Source organism: Oncorhynchus tshawytscha, linkage group LG24 (assembly GCF_018296145.1).
Source record: "Oncorhynchus tshawytscha isolate Ot180627B linkage group LG24, Otsh_v2.0, whole genome shotgun sequence".
NCBI lineage: Eukaryota > Metazoa > Chordata > Actinopteri > Salmoniformes > Salmonidae > Oncorhynchus > Oncorhynchus tshawytscha.
In genome coordinates this window covers 26,609,052-26,628,716 of record NC_056452.1, presented here as the reverse complement: position 1 = coordinate 26,628,716, position 19,665 = coordinate 26,609,052, and the positions used below count along the sequence as shown (strand labels likewise).

Below are 19,665 nucleotides of genomic sequence, written 5' to 3'. Positions count from 1 at the left end.
AATGAGGAGTTTTCATGATAAAATTCACGCTCACACACATACACACACACACACAGACACACAAAAGCACAGATTCAGCAAACCAATGCACACATGTAATACTGCAACAAATAAACTCTTAAACATAGTTACTAGATACTTAATAAAGGGAAACAGTGACTGAAGCCCATATTGAAGTGTTGTCAGGACAGAAGCACCCTGAACAGTAAGAGCACATCACTGAGCCAAGCGGCTGAACAGTAAGAGCACATCACTGAGCCAAGCGGCTGAACAGTTAGAGCACATCACTGAGTCAAGCGGCTGAACAGTAAGAGCACATCACTGAGCCAAGCGGCTGTGGAGAGGGGGTGCAGGAGGTACCCCAAACAAGAGGTGGAATCTATTGTCTCTGGTGGGATAATGTCCTGGTTTGGAAAGAACTGTGTGTGTGTGTGTGTTTGTGTAATTGTGTGTTCCTTGGTCAGTCCCCTAGTCCTCTCTCAGAAGTACTCCTCTCTTATCGGATCTGGCAGATCGTTCAAGTCCAGGAACACTGATGCGTTGGACAGCTTCCTGCCGTTGCTGGAGAGATCCAGTAGTTCCTCAGCCGTGTTGGGCACTGAGCTGATGTACATGTCCCACACTTGCTCCACATGACCCCCATGACCCCCATGACCCACCCCGACCCCTGGTCCAGAGTCCAGCTCCAGAAGCTTCTGCTTGATCTTCAGGTTCTTCTGGACGTTCCTGCGCTTGTGTTTAAACTCCAGAATGGTCTTGGTGTAGCGGTTGATGATGGTGACCGAGGAGGCCATGCAGGCTGTGAACGAGCTCCACGCCAGGCTAGAGAAGAAGAAGGAAGGAAATGGTAGACACAAAGTGAATAAAGAAAATGTGTAACAAATTCTGAAAAAAATGCATCTATGTGAAGTATGGTCTTCCAACCTGAGGTGACAGAACCCCCATCCCATACAGTGTATAGAGTAGTGTGTGTGTGTGTGTGTGTGTGTGTGTGTGTGTGTGTGTGTGTGTGTGTGTGTGTGTGTGTGTGTGTGTGTGTGTGTGTGTGTACATGTTTAACTACTGTATATTTGTGGGTACCTGAAGTCCCAACAGGAATAGTTAACAAATACAAATTTGACCAACTAAGGACATTTTGTTAGTCCCCACGAGGTCAAATGCTGTTTCTAAGGGGTTTAAGGCTAAGGTTAGAATGACTGTTTAGGGTTAGGAGCTAGTATTAGGTTTATGGTTAGGGTTAGGAGCTAGGGTTAGGTTTAGGGTTAGGAGCTAGTATTAGGTTTATGGTTAGGGTTAGGAGCTAGGGTTAGGTTTAGGGTTAAGGTTTAGGTTTTGGGGTTAAGGTTAGGGTTAGGGTTTTGTGAATTTTGCATCCCTACAAGTTTAGTTGTACAAGGCTCTCTCTCTCTGTGTGTGTGTGTGTGTGTGTGTGTGTGTGTGTGTGTGTGTGTGTGTGTGTGTGTGTGTGTGTGTGTGTGTGTGTGTGTGTGTGTGTGTGTGTGTGTGTGTGTGTGTGTGTGTGTGTGTGCTTACATGTATGACCAGCTGTAGTCCCATGACTGAGGCTTCCAGTCCTCTGGCCCCAGACTGACTGTCAGCTGAAAGGCTGTGGTGAACATCATGTGGGCCACCATGCCAAGCAGACCTGGAATGTCAAGAGAAGTTAAATGAGTCTAGTGCTGTAGAAAGGAGTGTCAGAGACAAGTGGGTGAGTTCTATTTTCCACCACAGGGTGACAGTATTGAGCTATAATGTCATGATAACCACTGTCGTCCTTGAGCACTACAGGGTGTGCAGCCATTTCTTCCATCCCATATTCAGCTACACTAATCTTTAATCTAATCCCTAATCTTAATCCTAAACTTCTTGATGATGAGTTGATTTGTTGAATCATCTGTGTTAGTGCTGGGCTGGAACAAAAGACTGCTCCATCTGTAGCAGCTTTCCTAGACCTGGAAACACCTGAAAAACAGCACTGAGGTAAACTGAGAAGAAGAGCTTTGCCAGCATAGAGGACTGGCAGAATGACCAATCAACTGGACTATTGGCTAACTTGCAGCTGTTTTTCTGCACTCTTTCCATCTCTCTGCCAAAAACCTCAAATCTCTCTGACAATCATCCCAGTGATAAAAATGAAGTTGAAAATACATAAACTCAGCAAAAAAAGAAACGTCTCCTCACTGTCAACTGCATTTATTTTCAGCAAATTTAACATGTGTAAATATTTGTATGAACATAACAAGATTGAACAACTGAGACATAAACTAAACAAGTTCCACAGACATGTGACTAACAGAAATTGAATAATGTGTCCCTGAACAAAGGGGGGGTTCAAAATCAAAAGTAACAGTCAGTATCTAGTGTGGCCACCAACTGCATTAAGTACTGCAGTGCATCTCCTCCTCATGGACTGCACCAGATTTGCCAGTTCTTGCTGTGAGATGTTACCCCACTCTTCCACCAAGGCACCTGCAAGTTCCTGGACATTTCTGGGGGGGAATGGCCCTATCCCTCATCCTCCGATCCAACAGGGCCCAGACATTTCTGGGGGGGAATGGCCCTAGCCCTCATCCTCCGATCCAACAGGGCCCAGACATTTCTGGGGGGAATGGCCCTAGCCCTCATCCTCCGATCGCAGGCCATGGCAGAACACTGACATTCCTGTCTTGCAGGAAATCACGCACAGATCAAGCAGTATGGCTAGTGGCATTGTCATGCTGGAGGGTCATGTCAGGATGAGCCTGCAGGAAGGGTACCTCATGAGGGAGGAGGATGTCTTCCCTGTAACGCACAGCGTTGAGATTGCCTGCAATGACAACAAGCTCAGTCCGATGATGCTGTAACACACTGCTCCAGACCATGACGGACCCTCCACCTCCAAATCAATCCCGCTCCAGAGTACAGGCCTCGGTGTAACGCTCATTCCTTTGGCAATAAATGCAAATCCGACCATCACCCCCGGTGAGACAAAACCGCGACTCGTCAGTGAAGATAACTTTTTGCCAGTCCTGTCTGGTCCAGCGACGGTGGGTTTGTGCCCATAGGTGACGTTGTTGCCGGTGATGTCTGGTGAGGACCTGCCTTACAACAGGCCTACAAGCCCTCAGTCCAACCTCTCTCAGCTTATTGCGGACAATCTGAGCACTGATGGAGGGATTGTGCGTTCCTGGTGTAATTCGTGCAGTTGTTGTTGCCATCCTTTACCTGTCCCGCAGGTGTGATGTTCGGATGTACCGATCTTGTGCAGGTGTTGTTACACGTGGTCTGCCGCTGCGAGGACGATCAGCTGTCCGTCCTGTCTCCCTGTAGCGCTGTCTTAGGCGTCTCACAACACGAACATTGCAATTCATTGCCCTGGTCACATCTGCAGTCCTCATGCCTTCTTGCAGCATGCCTAAGGCACGTTCACACAGATGAGCAGGGACTCTGGGCATCTTTCTTTTGGTGTTTTTCAGAGTCAGTAGCAGGGCCTCTTTAGTGTCCTAAGTTTTCATAACTGTGATCTTAATTGCCTACCGTCTGTAAGCTGTTAGTGTCTTAACGACCGTTCCACAGGTGCATGTTCATTAATTGTTTATGGTTCATTGAACAAGCATGGGAAACAGTGTTTAAACCCAATACAATGAAGATCTGTGAAGTTATTTTGATTTTGACAAATTATCTTTAAAAGACAGGGTCCTGAAAAAGGGACGCTTATTTTTTTACTGAGTTTAGTTATATGTACATATTCTTATTACTGTAGATGTCTTTTCCAGACATTGAAACCAGGTGCATTTTAGGTGCTGAGTGTAAGGTGAAATTAAGTATCTTCCAGGTGTTCGAAAAGACCTATGAAAAACAAACACATGCAACGCACGCTGGGTATTATTCTATAGAGCTCCGCCTCAAAAAACAAGTACAGATTTGTTCGGAACAGATCCAATTCTGAACCAATCATAAATGTCTAGGCCGGGGCTCTCCTGGAGAGCTACCGTCCTGTAGGTTGTTTCAGACGTTTTAACATCACAGTAGAGTACAGTACATTATGGTATGGTACAGGACAATAGAGTTTTATTCAGTAGAGGACAGTACATTATGGTATGGTACAGGACAGTAGAGTTTTATTCAGTAGAGTACAGTAGAGTACGGTATAGTTTAATTTAGTAGAGTAGATTAGAGTACGGTATAATTTAATTTAGTAGGGTAGATTAGAGTACAGTATAATTTAATTTAGTAGGGTAGATTAGAGTACGGTATAATTTAATTTAGTAGGGTAGATTAGAGTACGGTATAATTTAATTTAGTAGAGTACACTACAGTACAGTTTAATTCAGTAGAGTACATTAGAGTACGATATTGTTTAATTCAGTAGAGTGCATTAGAGTATGATATTGTTTAATTCAGTAGAGTACTCTACAGTACAGTTTAGTTCAGTTGAGTACAGTACAGTATAGTTCAGTAGAGTGCATTAGAGTAAAGTAGGGTACAAAACAGTACACTATATTTTACTTTTCTTTATTGTACTGTACTCTACTGTGTTGTACTGTGTTGTACTGTGTTGTACTGTACTCTACTGTGTTTTAATGTACTCTAATTTTCTTTATTGTACTGTGTACTGTAATGTACGGTAATGTGCTGTCCTGTGCTGTCAAAACTTGTGAGACAAATACTGAACAAAAATATAAATGCAACATGCGACAAAGATTTTACTGAGTCACAGTTGATCAGTCAATGTCAGAAAATCAGTCAATTGAAATAAGTTCATTCGGCCGTAATCTATGGATTTTACATGACTAGGCAGTGGCACAGCCATGGCTTGGCGTGGGAAGGCACTTGAGAGCCAGGTCCACCTACTGGGGAGTTAGGCCCAGCCAATCAGAATTAGTTTTTTTTCCCACAAAAGGGCTTTTTGACAGACAGAAATACTCCTCGGTTTCATCAGCTGTCTGGGTGGCGGGTCTCAGACGATCATGCAGGTGAAGAGGCCGGATGTGGAGGTCCTGGGCTGGCGTGGTCTACGGTTGTGAGGCCGGTTGAACGTACCGCAAAGATTCTCTAAAATGACGTTGGAGGCGGCATATGTTAGAGAAATGAACATTAAATGCCCTGGCAACAGCTCTGGTGGACATTCTTGCAGACAGCATGCCAATTGCACATTCCCTCAAAAATGTTCACATCTGTGGCATTGTGTCGTGTGACAAAACCGCACATTTTAGAGTGGCCTTTTATTGTAATTATCATACAATTATCATCTTCTTGATATTCCACACCTGTCAGGTGGATGTATTATATTGACAAAGGAGAAATGCTCACAAATAAGGATGCATAAAATTTGAGAGACGTTTCTGTGATCTTTTATTTCAGCTCATGAAATCTTTATCTCTCTCTTTCTCCCACATCACTCTTTCTCTCTCTCTCTCTCGCTGTTTCTCCTATATCTCTCTCTCTTTCTTTCTCGCTCTTTCTTTCTATTTCTCCTACTTCTCTCTGACCTTTCCCCCCCATCTCTCTCACATCTCTCTCTGACCCCCCTCTCTCTCACATCTCTCTCTGACCCTCCCCCCTCTCTCTCTCACACACATCTCTCTCTGTCCTTTCCCCTCTCTCTCTCACATATTTCTCTGTCCTTTTCACATCTCTCTCTCTCTCTCTCCCCCCCTCTATTTCCGGCTGGGCTAGTAACATGACAGCCGAAGCAAGGGATCTCCTCAGACTCCCAAAAAAGTGAGGGAACAGAAAAAACATGAGGAATAACAAACAGACTCTGTGCCAATCCGATTAGTGGTTAAGCCCCCCAGATCTCAGACTGAACAAGAGCAGAGCTGATAACAGCTGAGAATGTGTTCTCAGCATCCCCCTTCTCCCATTCACTCTCATGTTAATTCTCAGCATATTTCTACATATGTTAATGAATCATGTCAGACATCCTCTTTACAAACTACCGGAGCTTCAGTCCGAATCCACACACATGAAGAGCCTTGTACGGTGTAACCTAGCCTTCCTTGACAGAGTCAGGACTGGAATTCTGCTGACATTGGTCATATGTGACTCGTTTCAGGAAACTAGGCGTATGTCGCGCGTCACTTCTTAACAGGAGAGCCATTTGAACGTGAACTTTTTTTTGGTTTATTTTATCAAAATGCATTTTTTTTGTAGCTAGCTACATTTTCAAATATTACACGTTTCTAATTTAGTCAGAAAGTCATTTTCATTTCAAGTTAAAGTTTACTGTTAGCTAGCTAGCTAATGTTACGTGTATGAACTTATTATTCGTATCTCAGAGCCATTTGCTTGGCTAGTTATAGCCTAATGTTTGCCAAATGTTGCCATTTCAAGTTAAAGTGTACTGCTAGCTAGCTAGCTAATGTTAGCTGGCTCGCTAGCTAAAGTTACGTGTAGTAATATTATAATAATGATCTGTGTAGTAATATTATTCATATAGCTGAGCCATTTGTATTGCTAGTCATTACCTACTGTTAGCTAGCTAACATTGAACCTGGTTGGTTAGCTACCTGCAGATTCATGCAGGGTAGTAACGTCGAGTTGGGATTATGGTTCATTGTTTAGCTAGCTACTATGCAAGTAACCATTTCAATAGAATGTTTATAATGTCACTGCGACAACTGACGATTGACGTAGATGGTAAATTCACTTTGGCTATCTACTACGATTTCAAAGCACTCTCGTCTGAGTGTGCCAGAGCACATAATAACTGACACATTTACGAACATTCAACACCCGTTGAATATGGCCAGTGTTACTAAACGTTGGCAAAACAGCATAATTCAATTGTTGCCAGCAGCACAGTTGCAGTCCCCAACACTCTAGATAACATGTAAAGTGCCTAACCAGCTCTGCTAGGGCGAGTAAAATGGACAGAGTGAGGTGTTCTCTCATTTGTGTCTGAAAGTAGCTACAGTAGCAAGCTAGCCAACGTTAGCCTGTTGGCTTGGGTGCTTGATTGCTGTTGTTAGGTCAGAACACTTGGATCAACCCTACTCCTTGGCCAGAGCACACTCTGAATGCTCTGAGAGCGAAACGCTCTGAATTTACGAAGGGACAATCTGACAACGCAGTTTACGTCCGCCCAGAGCACACTCTGGCACTCCAGATAAAATGTACGAACACACCCGTAGTATAAACCAGTCTTTAGTCTTGAAATCTTTTGTTGTTTAGTACATGTGAATCCTTAAAGAGATGGGTGGGGCTAAGGCCTAAGAGGGTGTGAACGATGCTGAATGGGTGTAGACAAAGAAGAGCTGTCTCAAAAGTGAAGTTACAAGTTAATCAACTTTCAAAGCAGAATTACTTTCCCATTGTTCCAAACTTTAGTGTATGATACCATTGTCTAGCTCTGAGTTTCTACTTTTATCCAATGTAAAAGACACCATTTCAAATTTTGCTACATAAGACCGAATCGAGCCGGTCTGTCATGATACATTTCCTACAGATTTAATAATATGCTTTTCAGTGGCAGTGTTTGATTGGAGTTCATTCCACATCAAGCATTTTGGATTTTGGACATGGGATAATTCTGCTCCCCTGTAGTTTCCATCTGTCTTGTATGTGTATGGAGAGCCAGGCAGCACCTCTACTTGCACACCACCTTGTCTTTCCTCTCTAAAACTTAGCCAGGCTTATTACCCAGACTGGTGTGTGAAGCTGTGGGAATAGATGTGGGTATGGATGTGGGTATGGACGTGGGTAAGGATGTGGGTAGGGTTGTGGATAGGGATGTCGGTATAGATGGATAACTCTCCTGAGACGAGACTGTAGGCAGGACAGGATAACTCCCCTGAGATGAGACTGTAGGCAGGACAGGATAACTCCCCTGAGATGAGACTGTAGGCAGGACAGGATAACTCCCCTGAGATGAGACTGTAGGCAGGACAGGATAACTCCCCTGAGATGAGACTGTAGGCAGGACAGGATAACTCCCCTGAGATGAGACTGTAGGCAGGACAGGATAACTCCCCTGAGATGAGACTGTAGGCAGGACAGGATAACTCCCCTGAGATGAGACTGTAGGCAGGACAGGATAACTCCCCTGAGATGAGACTGTAGGCAGGACAGGATAACTCCCTGAGATGAGACTGTAGGCAGGACAGGATAACTCCCCTGAGATGAGACTGTAGACAGGACAGGATAACTCCCCTGAGATGAGACTGTAGACAGGACAGGATAACTCCCCTGAGATGAGACTGTAGATAGGACAGGATAACTCCCTGAGATGAGACTGTAGACAGGACAGGATAACTCCCATGAGATGAGACTGTAGGTAGGACAGGATAACTCCCCTGAGATGGATAGGACTCTCCCTGAGATGAGACTGTAGACAGGACAGGATAACTCCCCTGAGATGAGACTGTAGACAGGACAGGATAACTCCCCTGAGATGAGACTGTAGACAGGACAGGATAACTCCCTGAGATGAGACTGTAGACAGGACAGGAGACTCCCTGAGATGAGACTGTAGGCAGGACAGGATAACTCCCTGAGATGAGACTGTAGACAGGACAGGATAACTCCCCTGAGATGAGACTGTAGACAGGACAGGATAACTCCCTGAGATGAGACTGTAGACAGGACAGGATAACTCCCCTGAGATGAGACTGTAGACAGGACAGGATAACTCCCTGAGATGAGACTGTAGACAGGACAGGATAACTCCCCTGAGATGAGACTGTAGACAGGACAGGATAACTCCCTGAGATGAGACTGTAGGTAGGACAGGATAACTCCCCTGAGATGAGACGGTGGGTAGGACAGGATAACTCCCCTGAGATGAGACTGTAGGTAGGACAGGATAACTCCCCTGAGATGAGACTGTAGACAGGACAGGATAACTCCCCTGAGATGAGACTGTAGACAGGACAGGATAACTCCCCTGAGATGAGACTGTAGACAGGACAGGATAATTCCCCTGAGATGAGACTGTAGACAGGACAGGATAACTCCCCTGAGATGAGACTGTAGACAGGACAGGATAACTCCCCTGAGATGAGACTGTAAACAGGACAGGATAACTCCCCTGAGATGAGACTATGTTCATTTGAGAACAATTTAACTTTGTTTTTACATGCCAGTTAAATCAGTGGTTGATTTGAGGTGGTTTGATCATCCATTCCATTAATGGGGAACATAAAACAAAACGATTTCTGACATTTCATTGTTTACTCTTGGTTTATATCTGCGAACCAATTTCTACCTACAGTAGTCTTTAGTGATGACCCCCATTTCAGCCAACATTGCCGATGAAATTATCCCCGTTACGTTTCAGAGTTCAGTTCGATGGTACATTTTGTGGATTTCTGAGGTTACTGTTAATGCCTTTATCAAGAACAAAAACATTGAATTACCAATATCAGACGAGTGCCAAACAACCGCAAATGACCTGGACGCAAGACAAGAAGTTTGGAGACAGCCAAGAGGTTTGGAGACAGCCAAGAGGTTTGGAGACAGCCAAGAGGTTTGGAGACAGCCAAGCGGTTGGGATGACAGCCAAGAGGTTGGGATGACAGCCAAGATGTTTGGAGAGTGCCAAGAGGCTTTAAGCCTATTCCTGGATGGACAAGCATTTGCGCATAGTCCAGGAGAATCTAAACCAGACCGGAGGGTCCAAAGTCTAGACCATCACTTAGCCAACAGAACATATAGACCCGCAGTTAGCCAACAGAACACCTAGACCATCACATAGCCAACAGAACATATAGACCATCACGTAGCTAATAGAACATCTAGACCATCACATAGCCAACAGAACATCTAGACCCGCAGTTAGCCAACAGAACACCTAGACCATCACATAGCCAACAGAACATATAGACCATCACATAGCCAACAGAACATCTAGACCCGCAGTTAGCCAACAGAACACCTAGACCATCACATAGCCAACAGAACATATAGACCATCACGTAGCTAATAGAACATCTAGACCATCACATAGCCAACAGAACATCTAAACCATCACGTAGCCAGCAGAACATATAGACCATCACATAGCCAACAGAACATCTAGACCATCACATAGCCAACAGAACATCTAGACCCGCAGTTAGCCAACAGAACATCTAGACCATCACATGGCCAACAGAACATCTAGACCATCACATAGCCAACAGAACATCTAGACCCGCAGTTAGCCAACAGAACATATAGACCATCACTTAGCCAAAAGAACATCTGGACAATCACATAGCCAACAGAACATCTAAACCATCACAAATGCCAACAGAACATATAGACCATCACGTAGCCAGCAGAACATATAGACCATCACATAGCCAACAGAACATATAGACCATCACGTAGCCAACAGAACATCTAGACCATCACATAGCCAACAGAACATCTAGACCATCACATAGCCAACAGAACATCTAGACCATCACATAGCTAATAGAACATCTAGACCATCACATAGCCAATAGAACATATAGACCATCACATAGCCAACAGAACATATAGACCATCACGTAGCTAATAGAACATCTAGACCATCACGTAGCCAATAGAACATCTAGACCATCACGTAGCCAATAGAACATATAGACCATCACGTAGCCAACAGAACATCTAGACCATCACGTAGCCAACAGAACATCTAGACCATCACGTAGCTAATAGAACACATAGACCATCACGTAGCTAATAGAACACATAGACCATCACGTAGCTAATAGAACATCTAGACCATCACGTAGCTAATAGAACACATAGACCATCACGTAGCTAATAGAACATCTAGACCATCACGTAGCTAATAGAACACATAGCCAACAGAACATCATCACGTAGCCAACAGAACATCTAGACCATAGCTAATAGAACATCTAGACCATCACGTAGCTAATAGAACATCTAGACCATCACGTAGCTAATAGAACACATAGACCATCACGTAGCCAACAGAACACTGGAGTATTGTGTCTGCAGACGAACTCAGACGACAGGACCAGATGAATACTAATCCAGATAAAACTAGACAAGCTGTCTGAAAAAGACAACACCTCATAGTATAAATGGAAGAGTAGATGTCAACTCCAGCCCAGTCTGCAGACCCACAGATAGCAGTGAGCAGTGCTCCATGGGTATAAGTAAGTCACTGTTTTAGGGCCCCTCACTGAGTAAAGCTGCCTAAAGCTGCCAGCATGAAGACCGTGTTGATCTAAAGGGTTTCTGTAGTCCCAATCAGCAACAAACAAACTAAACACTTTTCTACCTGAGAGGAATAATGAGGAGAGGAGAAAAGTGACTGATTCAATAGCAAGAGGCGTGCACACACACATAAGAGAGCATGTAAAGTGTTGTTACCTGACAGGACAGTGAACATGGCAGCGAAGGCGTTGAGTTTGAGTCCGTTGATGACGTTTCCTAAGTGACACGCCTCTATGGACATGAGGATGCCTCCGGTGGCCAGGAGGAGAATATAAAGACACTCTGCCACGATACACAGCCACAGCACTCCTACAGAAGGAGAGAGAGAGAGAGAGAGAGAGAGAGAGAGAGAGAGAGAGAGAGAGAGAGAGAGAGAGAGGCAAGGGGATGGGAAAGAGGGACAAATGGGAGAGGAGAGGGAGGGAGGTGAGAAAAAGAGAGCAATGAGGGAGGGAGGGAGGGAGGGAGGGAGGGAGGGAGGGAGGGAGGGAGGGAGGGAGGGAGGGAGGGAGGGAGGGAGGGGGAGGGAGGGAGGGAGGGAGGGAGGGAGGGAGGGAGGATAGAGACACATACATTGAGGGGGAGGTTAGGAAAGGGAGTTGGACCAGTAACCCATTCACCATATCATTAACCTCCACTGTAATGGTGAAGATTCATCTGTCTCTAAGAGACAGACAGACACACCACCTGACCTACACTCGCTGCCTGGGTTATGGATGATGGGATGAATGGTCCTTGATATGATTGCGGGCTTCTAACACTAAACATTTTTAAAAAATGTGCAATAAGTGATGTTGTTACTAGGGTTTTTACTGTAGTTATTACTGAGTTGTTACATAGTAATAGGGGGCAACTTAATGTAACGTTTTAACGTTGGCATGACAATAATAACTACATGTTATTACTAACCAGTTACAGTGTAATTACATAGATTATAACACTGTTAGTTACTGTGCCTTAAGACCAGTAGAAAAAGTGCTGCCCAAAAAATAGTTAGAATTTTAAAGTTAAAAGTAGGCCTTAGACCTAGATGAATAATTGAATCTATTCATATCTCTTAGCGATAGACCAATCCTTTTTACTTGTTCTGACCAAACTCTTAAATGGGATTTCAATGATTAATCAAAGGTGATTATTTTTATTACACGGCAGGATTAAGGTGTATATTAAAGAGATCAGGGCACTCTGTGATTTATTCAAGTGAATCTCACATACGTGCCTCTTTCGCAGTTTTGTACTTTTGTTGTTGTTGTCTACCTGAGAGTATCCCTTTAGCTATTACTATAACTTACGCTTCCTAGCCAACATATCCCCCGTCACAAAAGCACAGAGAATGGATTTATTGGATGAAATCAGAACTGAGATCAATTACATTAAAACGAACAAAACTCAGTTAGAAATGTATCATAATAATGCCCATTTTGGGTACAGAGACAGTGATATTGGACTCTAATTAGGCACAGAGAGGGTGTGTGTGTGTGTGTGTGTGTGTGTGTGTGTGTGTGTGTGTGTGTGTGTGTGTGTGTGTGTGTGTGTGTGTGTGTGTGTGTGTGTGTGTGTGTGTGTGTGTGTTGAACAGTATTTTGTATTGAAGTGAATTAGGCACGGAAAGAATGTGCCGACACAGAGGAGGTAAAACTAATGAAGGAGGGATGTCTGACTGACATGCACGTTGCTTCTAGAGGCAGTTTGGAACTCGGTGGTGAGTGTTGCAACCGAGGACAGACGATTTTTATGCGCTACGTGCTTCAGCAATCGGTGGTCCCGTTCTGTGAGCCCGTGTGGTCCACCACTTTGCGGCTGAGCCGTTGTTGCTCCTAGATGTTTCCACTTCACAACAACAGCACTCACAGTTGAAAGGGGCAGCTCTGGCAGGGCAGAAATTTGACGAACTGACTTGTTGGAAAGGTGGCATCCTATGACGGTGCCACGTTGAACGTCACTGAGCTCTTTAGTAAGGCCGTTCTACTGCCAATGTTTGTCTATGGAGAATGCATGGCTGTGTGCTTGATTTTATACACCCGGTGTGGCTGGAATAGCCAAATACACTAATTTGTCCACATACTTTTGGCCATGTAGTGTATCTCAGTCACAGCAAGTAAAACACTTCTGTAACCATTACAAGGAACATTGCTGTAGTTAACAATAGGTAGGTCTTCAAAATACCCTACATGGCTTAATATTCAACATAATCAGTTTAGGAGTTATTATCACTCTAACCTGTTCCCTATATGCATTACATTATTATGGCATTATCACACATCCCTTGAATTGGTACAGCGTTCCCACTAACGGGTGCAACAAATATAGCCACTTACATGGCAAGCCTCCAAAGATGCTAATGAGCGAGTGATTCTTTCCCCCTCCCCAAAAATTTTACCGCAATGCACTATAATTTACAGAATGCTGCAGTAAATATACAGCAAAACAGCAATATAGTACTTTGATAAAAAGTATTTTAATAAAACTGCAGCAATTGCTAACAGTTATGTAATTCTATATTACATTATACCAAATAATAATTTGTATTTTATATCACTACCAGATATAGTATAGGGCTTAAGGGGTAAATATTCAGTCATTAAACAGTTTAAAGGTCCTCAACAGTCATTCTGAAAAGTACTTTTTCTCTCATGGCTAACAACCAGGAAGTTTGAAAAGACAAACTGAGTGGGTGGGGACCTTATATTCATGAGCTCACCTTGACTGACAGCTCTTTGAAACGCCTCTATCAAGCAACATGGATGCAGTGAGCAGGGTTGCAGTAAAATCATCTCAAAGCAACTCAAACAACATTTAAAGAGGCCTAAATAAAGGCTTCTAAACTGGATGTGATTACAGGGTGAAACAGATCAAATGGACAGGGGTAAATATTCAACCATTAAACAGTTTAACGCCTCTATCAAGCAACATGGATGCAGTGAGCAGGGTTGCAGTAAAATCATCTCAAGCTAATTTGGTGACACACAAAACAACTCAGACAACATTAACATTGCATCAAAGAGATTATATATATATATATATATATAGTCTCCCAGTCTCTGCCGCAGAATAACATCCCCACAGCATGATTCTGCCACCACCATGCTTCACCGTAGGGATGGTGCCAGGTTTCCTCCAGATGTGACACTTGGCATTCAAGAGTTCAAATCTGAGTTACATCAGACCAAATAATCTTGTTTCTCACAAATTAGTTTTTTTTTTTTGCAAACTCCAAGCAGCAGTGATGGAAAAAGTACTCAATTGTCATACTTGAGTAAACGTAAAGTAAAGAGGCTGTAATCGCTGCCAAAGGTGCTTCAACGAAGTACTGAGTAAAGGGTCTGAATACTTATGTAAATGTGATATATCAGTTTACATTTTTTATAAATTAGTAAACATTTCTAGATATCTGTTTTTTCTTTGTCATTATGGGATATCATGTGTAGATTGAAGAGGGGGAAAAAACGATTTAATTAATTTTAGAATAAGCCTGTAATGTAACAAAATGTGGAAAAAGTCAAGGGGTCTGAATAATTTTTAAAAGCACTGTGTACATTTATATAGATATATATATTTAAATATCTCCCATTTGGCATGTATTTTGTGATATTACTTTACAGCATCACTGACTGATGTGCTTACTTGACAACTGCGTCAGAGATTTGAATGATCTAGCTGTATAAACCACGCCCCCTCTGAAAACATGCCTTCTCTGATGTTAGTTACAAGGCGGTACTTATTTAAATTAGTTAAGAGAATATCATGTTACCATTGGTGTATTAAAAAGAGAGTTAAAGTGATGTCACCTTGTGCCATTAATAATGAATCCAAGTGTTTGACATGGGGAGGGGGACCAGTAACATTATGATCAAACTTTATCAATGTAGAAGCAACAGTTATTTTTCATAATTTTATCAAGTTTACTTAAAATATCATGCAATTTCATGAAAAACATGATTTTGTCTGTTGATGACCTGCAAGAAACTCTTCTAAACTGACAGGGACTACAAGCCAAAACAGATAAAAAAGACATGGCTAAACGCTCAACCATTATTTAAGGTTTGAGACTTGCTGCCACTCTGATCTAATGCTGATATGCAGTTTATTGTTAATTAAGGTACTACTACTACATATCACTTAAATTGGTATAGCACTCTTGCTAATAGGGCAACAAGTATAGCCTCTTACAAGGAACACATCAAAATGTGTCAATGAGCCACAACAAAACCATGCAGCAACAAAAGGGTGGGTGGAACTGAATTACAGTAAATTACTGTAGATTTACAGAAGAACGTTTTTAGACTGCAAAAACACAGTATGATAATGTATTATGTGGGGGTGTTACTGAATTACAGTACATTACTGTAGATTTACAAGATTAATTTCAGAAATAAATACGAAATTGTAGTTTAATCAGTGGGGTACAGAATTTTCACTAATGGTTGCAACAAATATAGCCGCTTACAAGATTCGCCTCAAAATAATGTAAATGAGACAGAGATTATTTCGCCACCCACAACATTTTCCTACAATGCACCATAATTTGCATTATGCTGCTGTAAAAACAGCAAAACAGATCATACAGTAATTTAATGTCAAATTGTATTATAAAAGTCCAGCAATTGTTGTAATTTTACAGCAGTTTAGAGGAATGGTAATTGAGCCCCGAAAATGCATTGGCCTTTACAGCACTGTACTGTAATATAGAGTTACTGTAAAAATGTTGCTGTAAATGTACAACAATTTGTTACAGTGCAGTAGCTCCCCAGGAAAACCCAGCATTTCTAATCCTCTTAAATTATGCTACTGTAGGTTTTCACTTTTTAATTCACACTTTCAAATAAATCTAAGGATAACTTCAACCTCAGTAGAGCCCAGCATGAGACCATACTCCAGGACTATTAAGTGACTGGGTTCAATTTGCACCCTTCGAGCAAGTTGCACCCTTCGAGCTGCACTTGCAATTCCTAATATGAGAGATGACTGGAATCTTGAAATAAAACAACAACACCCATAGCCATTCACAGATTAATAGAAAAAGTGTAATAACATGTTATTATGCAAAACCTACCTCTTTCGTGTGAGGGCGCAACATAAATGAAACTTCTGCAGTTTTCACCTGAAATAGAATATGCCACACAATCAAACACAATACAATCAAACACTCAATCATCAGATTTCTAAGGCGCATGTCTGGGTAAACGGGTGGCTAACCCAGTGCAGTCTTTGGCTCCATCCCTGATGAAACACCTGATTCTACTACTCAGCTTCTCATCAAATCAAATCGAATGTTATTTGTCACATGCGGCGAATACAACAGGTGTACCGTGAAATGCTTACCTACAAGCCCTTAACAAACAATGCCGTTCAAGAAAGAGTTAAGAAAATATTTAATAAATCAACAACTAAAGTAAAAAATAAAAAAGTAACACAATAAAATGACATAACAATAAGGAGGCTATTGTTAGGTTGGTCAAGGTAGTTTGTACATGTAGGTTGGAATAACAAACAGCGAGTAGCAGCAGTGTAAAAAACAAAGGGATTGGTCAATGTCATTAGTCTGGGTGGCTATTTGATTAATTGTTCAGCAGTCTTATAGCTTGGGGGTAGAAGCTGTTAATAATGTGCCTTTTGGACCTAGACTCCGTGCTCTGGTACCGCTTGCCGTGCGATAGCAGAGAGAACAGTCTATTTACAGGACCTTGACCTAGAATTTTGATATCATGGATGGTCAGTCCTTGCATCCATAGCTCTGTCTATGATTTTGAGAGCGGTTACATTTCTCCAGCCCAGTCCCTCAGTTTTTTAACAAAATCGTGGCGGGGTTGCAGCTTTGTTATAGTTTGAACTGTAGATTTTCCCTTTAAAATAAACAGCCAAATTAAATATGCTTTTTTCTACTTTCTCGTATGTTTTTAAAAATACGTTTTTGTTAGATTTTTTTGTATGTAAAATGCGTAATATTCATAATATGATTATGAAAATCTCAGAGTAAAAACAACCACAGTCACATTTTTAAGGATTTTGCGTAGGTGCGTAATTAAATACAGACGATCGTTTTAATGTGTGTGTGAGTGAGTGTGATGGCAGCTCACAGAAAATCATTGGATATTTCACTCAAAAGACAAGAACAATTACATAGGTCTAGACTAAAAATGAGCATAGTCTATAATTCTGAGAACCCAATTCTAACTTTCCATTTAAAAGACGGGCTAGTTCCATGCGTACAGCCGCGCCACATCGCAGTGCGCGAAAAAGTTTTGTTCGCGGAGTTTATCTCTCTTACCTGTCATATTGACGTTCTCCTCGCACGAAAACCAGATCCCGGTGTGGAACTTCCTCATAAGGTACTTGTCCTCGCCGGTCTCCCAGATGTACTGGACCAGTCTGCTGTCATTCATGTTCGAGCTGTTGAACCTGATACAGAACGACTGTCTGGTGGTGGTGACCGGTCCCGTACAGAAAGGTTTCGCCACTTTCCGTGTCCCCTCGCACCAGTAGCTTGTAGTCAACGCGACAACGGCTAGAATCAGCGCGAGGAAGTTCAACGTAATAGCCAGAGATACTCGCCGCCGCCGGTCTATCCCCCCCATAACAGCAACCGGGAAAGGGAGACGCGCTAATCCCAAGGTTTAACACAGTATATGGCGATTTTTCCTTAGATCCTCCTAATGTAGGATAATCGGGCTTTCCGTTACTATACTGCGGGTAATTACAGTTGAGCGAGACTCCTGCATGACGAGCTAATCCTCAAATATGTTCTTCTGAGCCTGGTACTCTGAGACTTTGTAGCTAACACTCCTCCTCATCATCATATCCCCCCTTCTCCCCGCCTCTCTCTCTCATTCCCTCTCCCATTTATTTAGTATCCCCCCTCTCCTCCCATCATATCAATTATGGTGTGTGTGTGTGTTTGTGTTGTGGAATTGGTTGAGTCCCTTGGCATCAAAGTCAGCATTCCTTTTCCCCAACCCTCCTCCCTCTATCCTGACCTCCCCACACATGACACACACACGAGGACATTCTATGAGTGTACTGATGTGTCATCACCCATGGCAACACACACTAGTTTCCACACACTCACACTCATACACACTCACTCGCATCAAAACCAGATTCATTACAGCATTAATGGCAGTAATGTATGAAACCAGATTCATTACAGCATTAAATGAATGACAGTAATGTATGAAACCAGATTCATTCACTTGCGACGCATGGGTAAAATCATTGGGGAAGCCAATCCAGGAAATAAATCCATACTACAACCTATGTGTTGTGATAATTGCGTTGTTTGCTCTATAACCCGTTAGTTCATATGTCTTGACACCGTGATATATAGGCCTAAGGCCGAGACAATAAGAAGACACAGTGTAGAATCAATTCAACCACACCTTTGTTTCATTATAAAACCGGAGAGCAGGGTTGAAAGTCAGGTGGTACGGTCCTGTATGGTACCGCATCCCGGCAAAATAAGTAGTGGGGGTTACACAGTACAAGTCAAACGTGAGCTTATCACAGTTAATACAACATGCCCAAAAAAACTGTAGGCTATTACACCATTATTTAACCCTACTGTATGTCAGCCGCATGAACATGTTTCTGGAAACCGGAAACCGGGTGGTCTTTGCTCCAAATTGCATTGTGGTTTGAGGAGAACACCCAAGGCGAGATGAGTGGCCGAGATCGAGGCGCGCGTGGACAACGGTGGATGCATCAATTCAGACTACAAGTGTGGGTCTAATGACAATCTCAGAATGTCACTTCAGTACACGAGGGTGTTTAGTAACAGATGTCTCTTTTCATTTATCAAATTGCAGGTGCACCGTGCACGGTTGGTGTTTGGATGCTGAAATTATTTTGTGAGTGAACGAACGTGCACAGGTAGCCCACAGGAGCGCCATTGTGTGACAATCAGATGAAAACATCATGACTGGTTGTGTTTATGCCACATTAAAAAGCATAGGCGGTGTGGTGTGTCCATAAAGCTAGGGAAAGCTTTCCCTAAAGTAAATTGCCATAACGATAGTATAGCCTAATTAGCTTACTCCTGTCTATACATAAATACATAAAATCATTCAATACGGGCTACTACAACAGAAAGCATGATTTGGCCACAGGGGATCATTAGCTTCTTAAAAAATGTATTTGTGGATTGTTTTAAATCGCATAGACTACAGTCGGGAGGGCCCGTAATGTGGACAGCGCGCGCTGCAATGCGACTGTCAGTGAAAAGCAGAGAGACCCAGTCAGGCATATGGCAATATTTAAAAATACAATTGCTAAAAAACTGTTGAAAATGAAAATACTTCAATCTGTCTTTTAGTTATCAAAATTCTTAACTTACTTGAGCGAACAGTATCCTATCTTATTGACACCAGCGGAGAGCATCGGCCATATCCCCGGTGTGTCTGCTATTCACTGTCTTTATCGTTGTGTCAGTATCACTTGTTTGCTTTTGGACAATTTTTTGGTAATTTTTGTAGTGTAAAAAAATATGTGCGTGGACTTGGGTGTCCCTTACCGGTAAGAAATGAATTCTAC

General features: G+C 42.6%; 1 protein-coding gene across 1 annotated transcript; it reads right to left on the bottom strand.

Moving 5' to 3' along the window:
- Positions 1–479: 479 nt before the first annotated feature.
- LOC121840665 (germ cell-specific gene 1-like protein) lies at positions 480–17,874 on the bottom strand. The gene is made up of 5 exons (XM_042305248.1): positions 17,408–17,874; positions 16,193–16,240; positions 11,296–11,448; positions 1,534–1,645; positions 480–822 (listed from the first exon to the last, which is right to left on the bottom strand). The coding sequence occupies exons 1-5, from the start codon at positions 17,712–17,714 to the stop codon at positions 480–482; spliced, it is 963 nt and encodes a 320-aa protein (XP_042161182.1). The 5' UTR covers positions 17,715–17,874.
- Between the last annotated feature and the right edge of the window lie 1,791 nt (positions 17,875–19,665).

Excerpts from the sequence above, each read along its gene's own strand:
- LOC121840665 (XM_042305248.1), bottom strand. The coding sequence starts at position 17,714 with ATGGGGGGGATAGACCGGCGGCGGCGAGTATCTCTGGCTATTACGTTG. Across the intron at positions 11,449-16,192 it reads TGCGCCCTCACACGAAAGAG|GAGTGCTGTGGCTGTGTATC; the intron begins GTAGGTTTTGCA and ends CTCCTTCTGTAG. Across the intron at positions 823-1,533 it reads GACTACAGCTGGTCATACAT|CCTGGCGTGGAGCTCGTTCA; the intron begins GTAAGCACACAC and ends CTTCTTCTCTAG.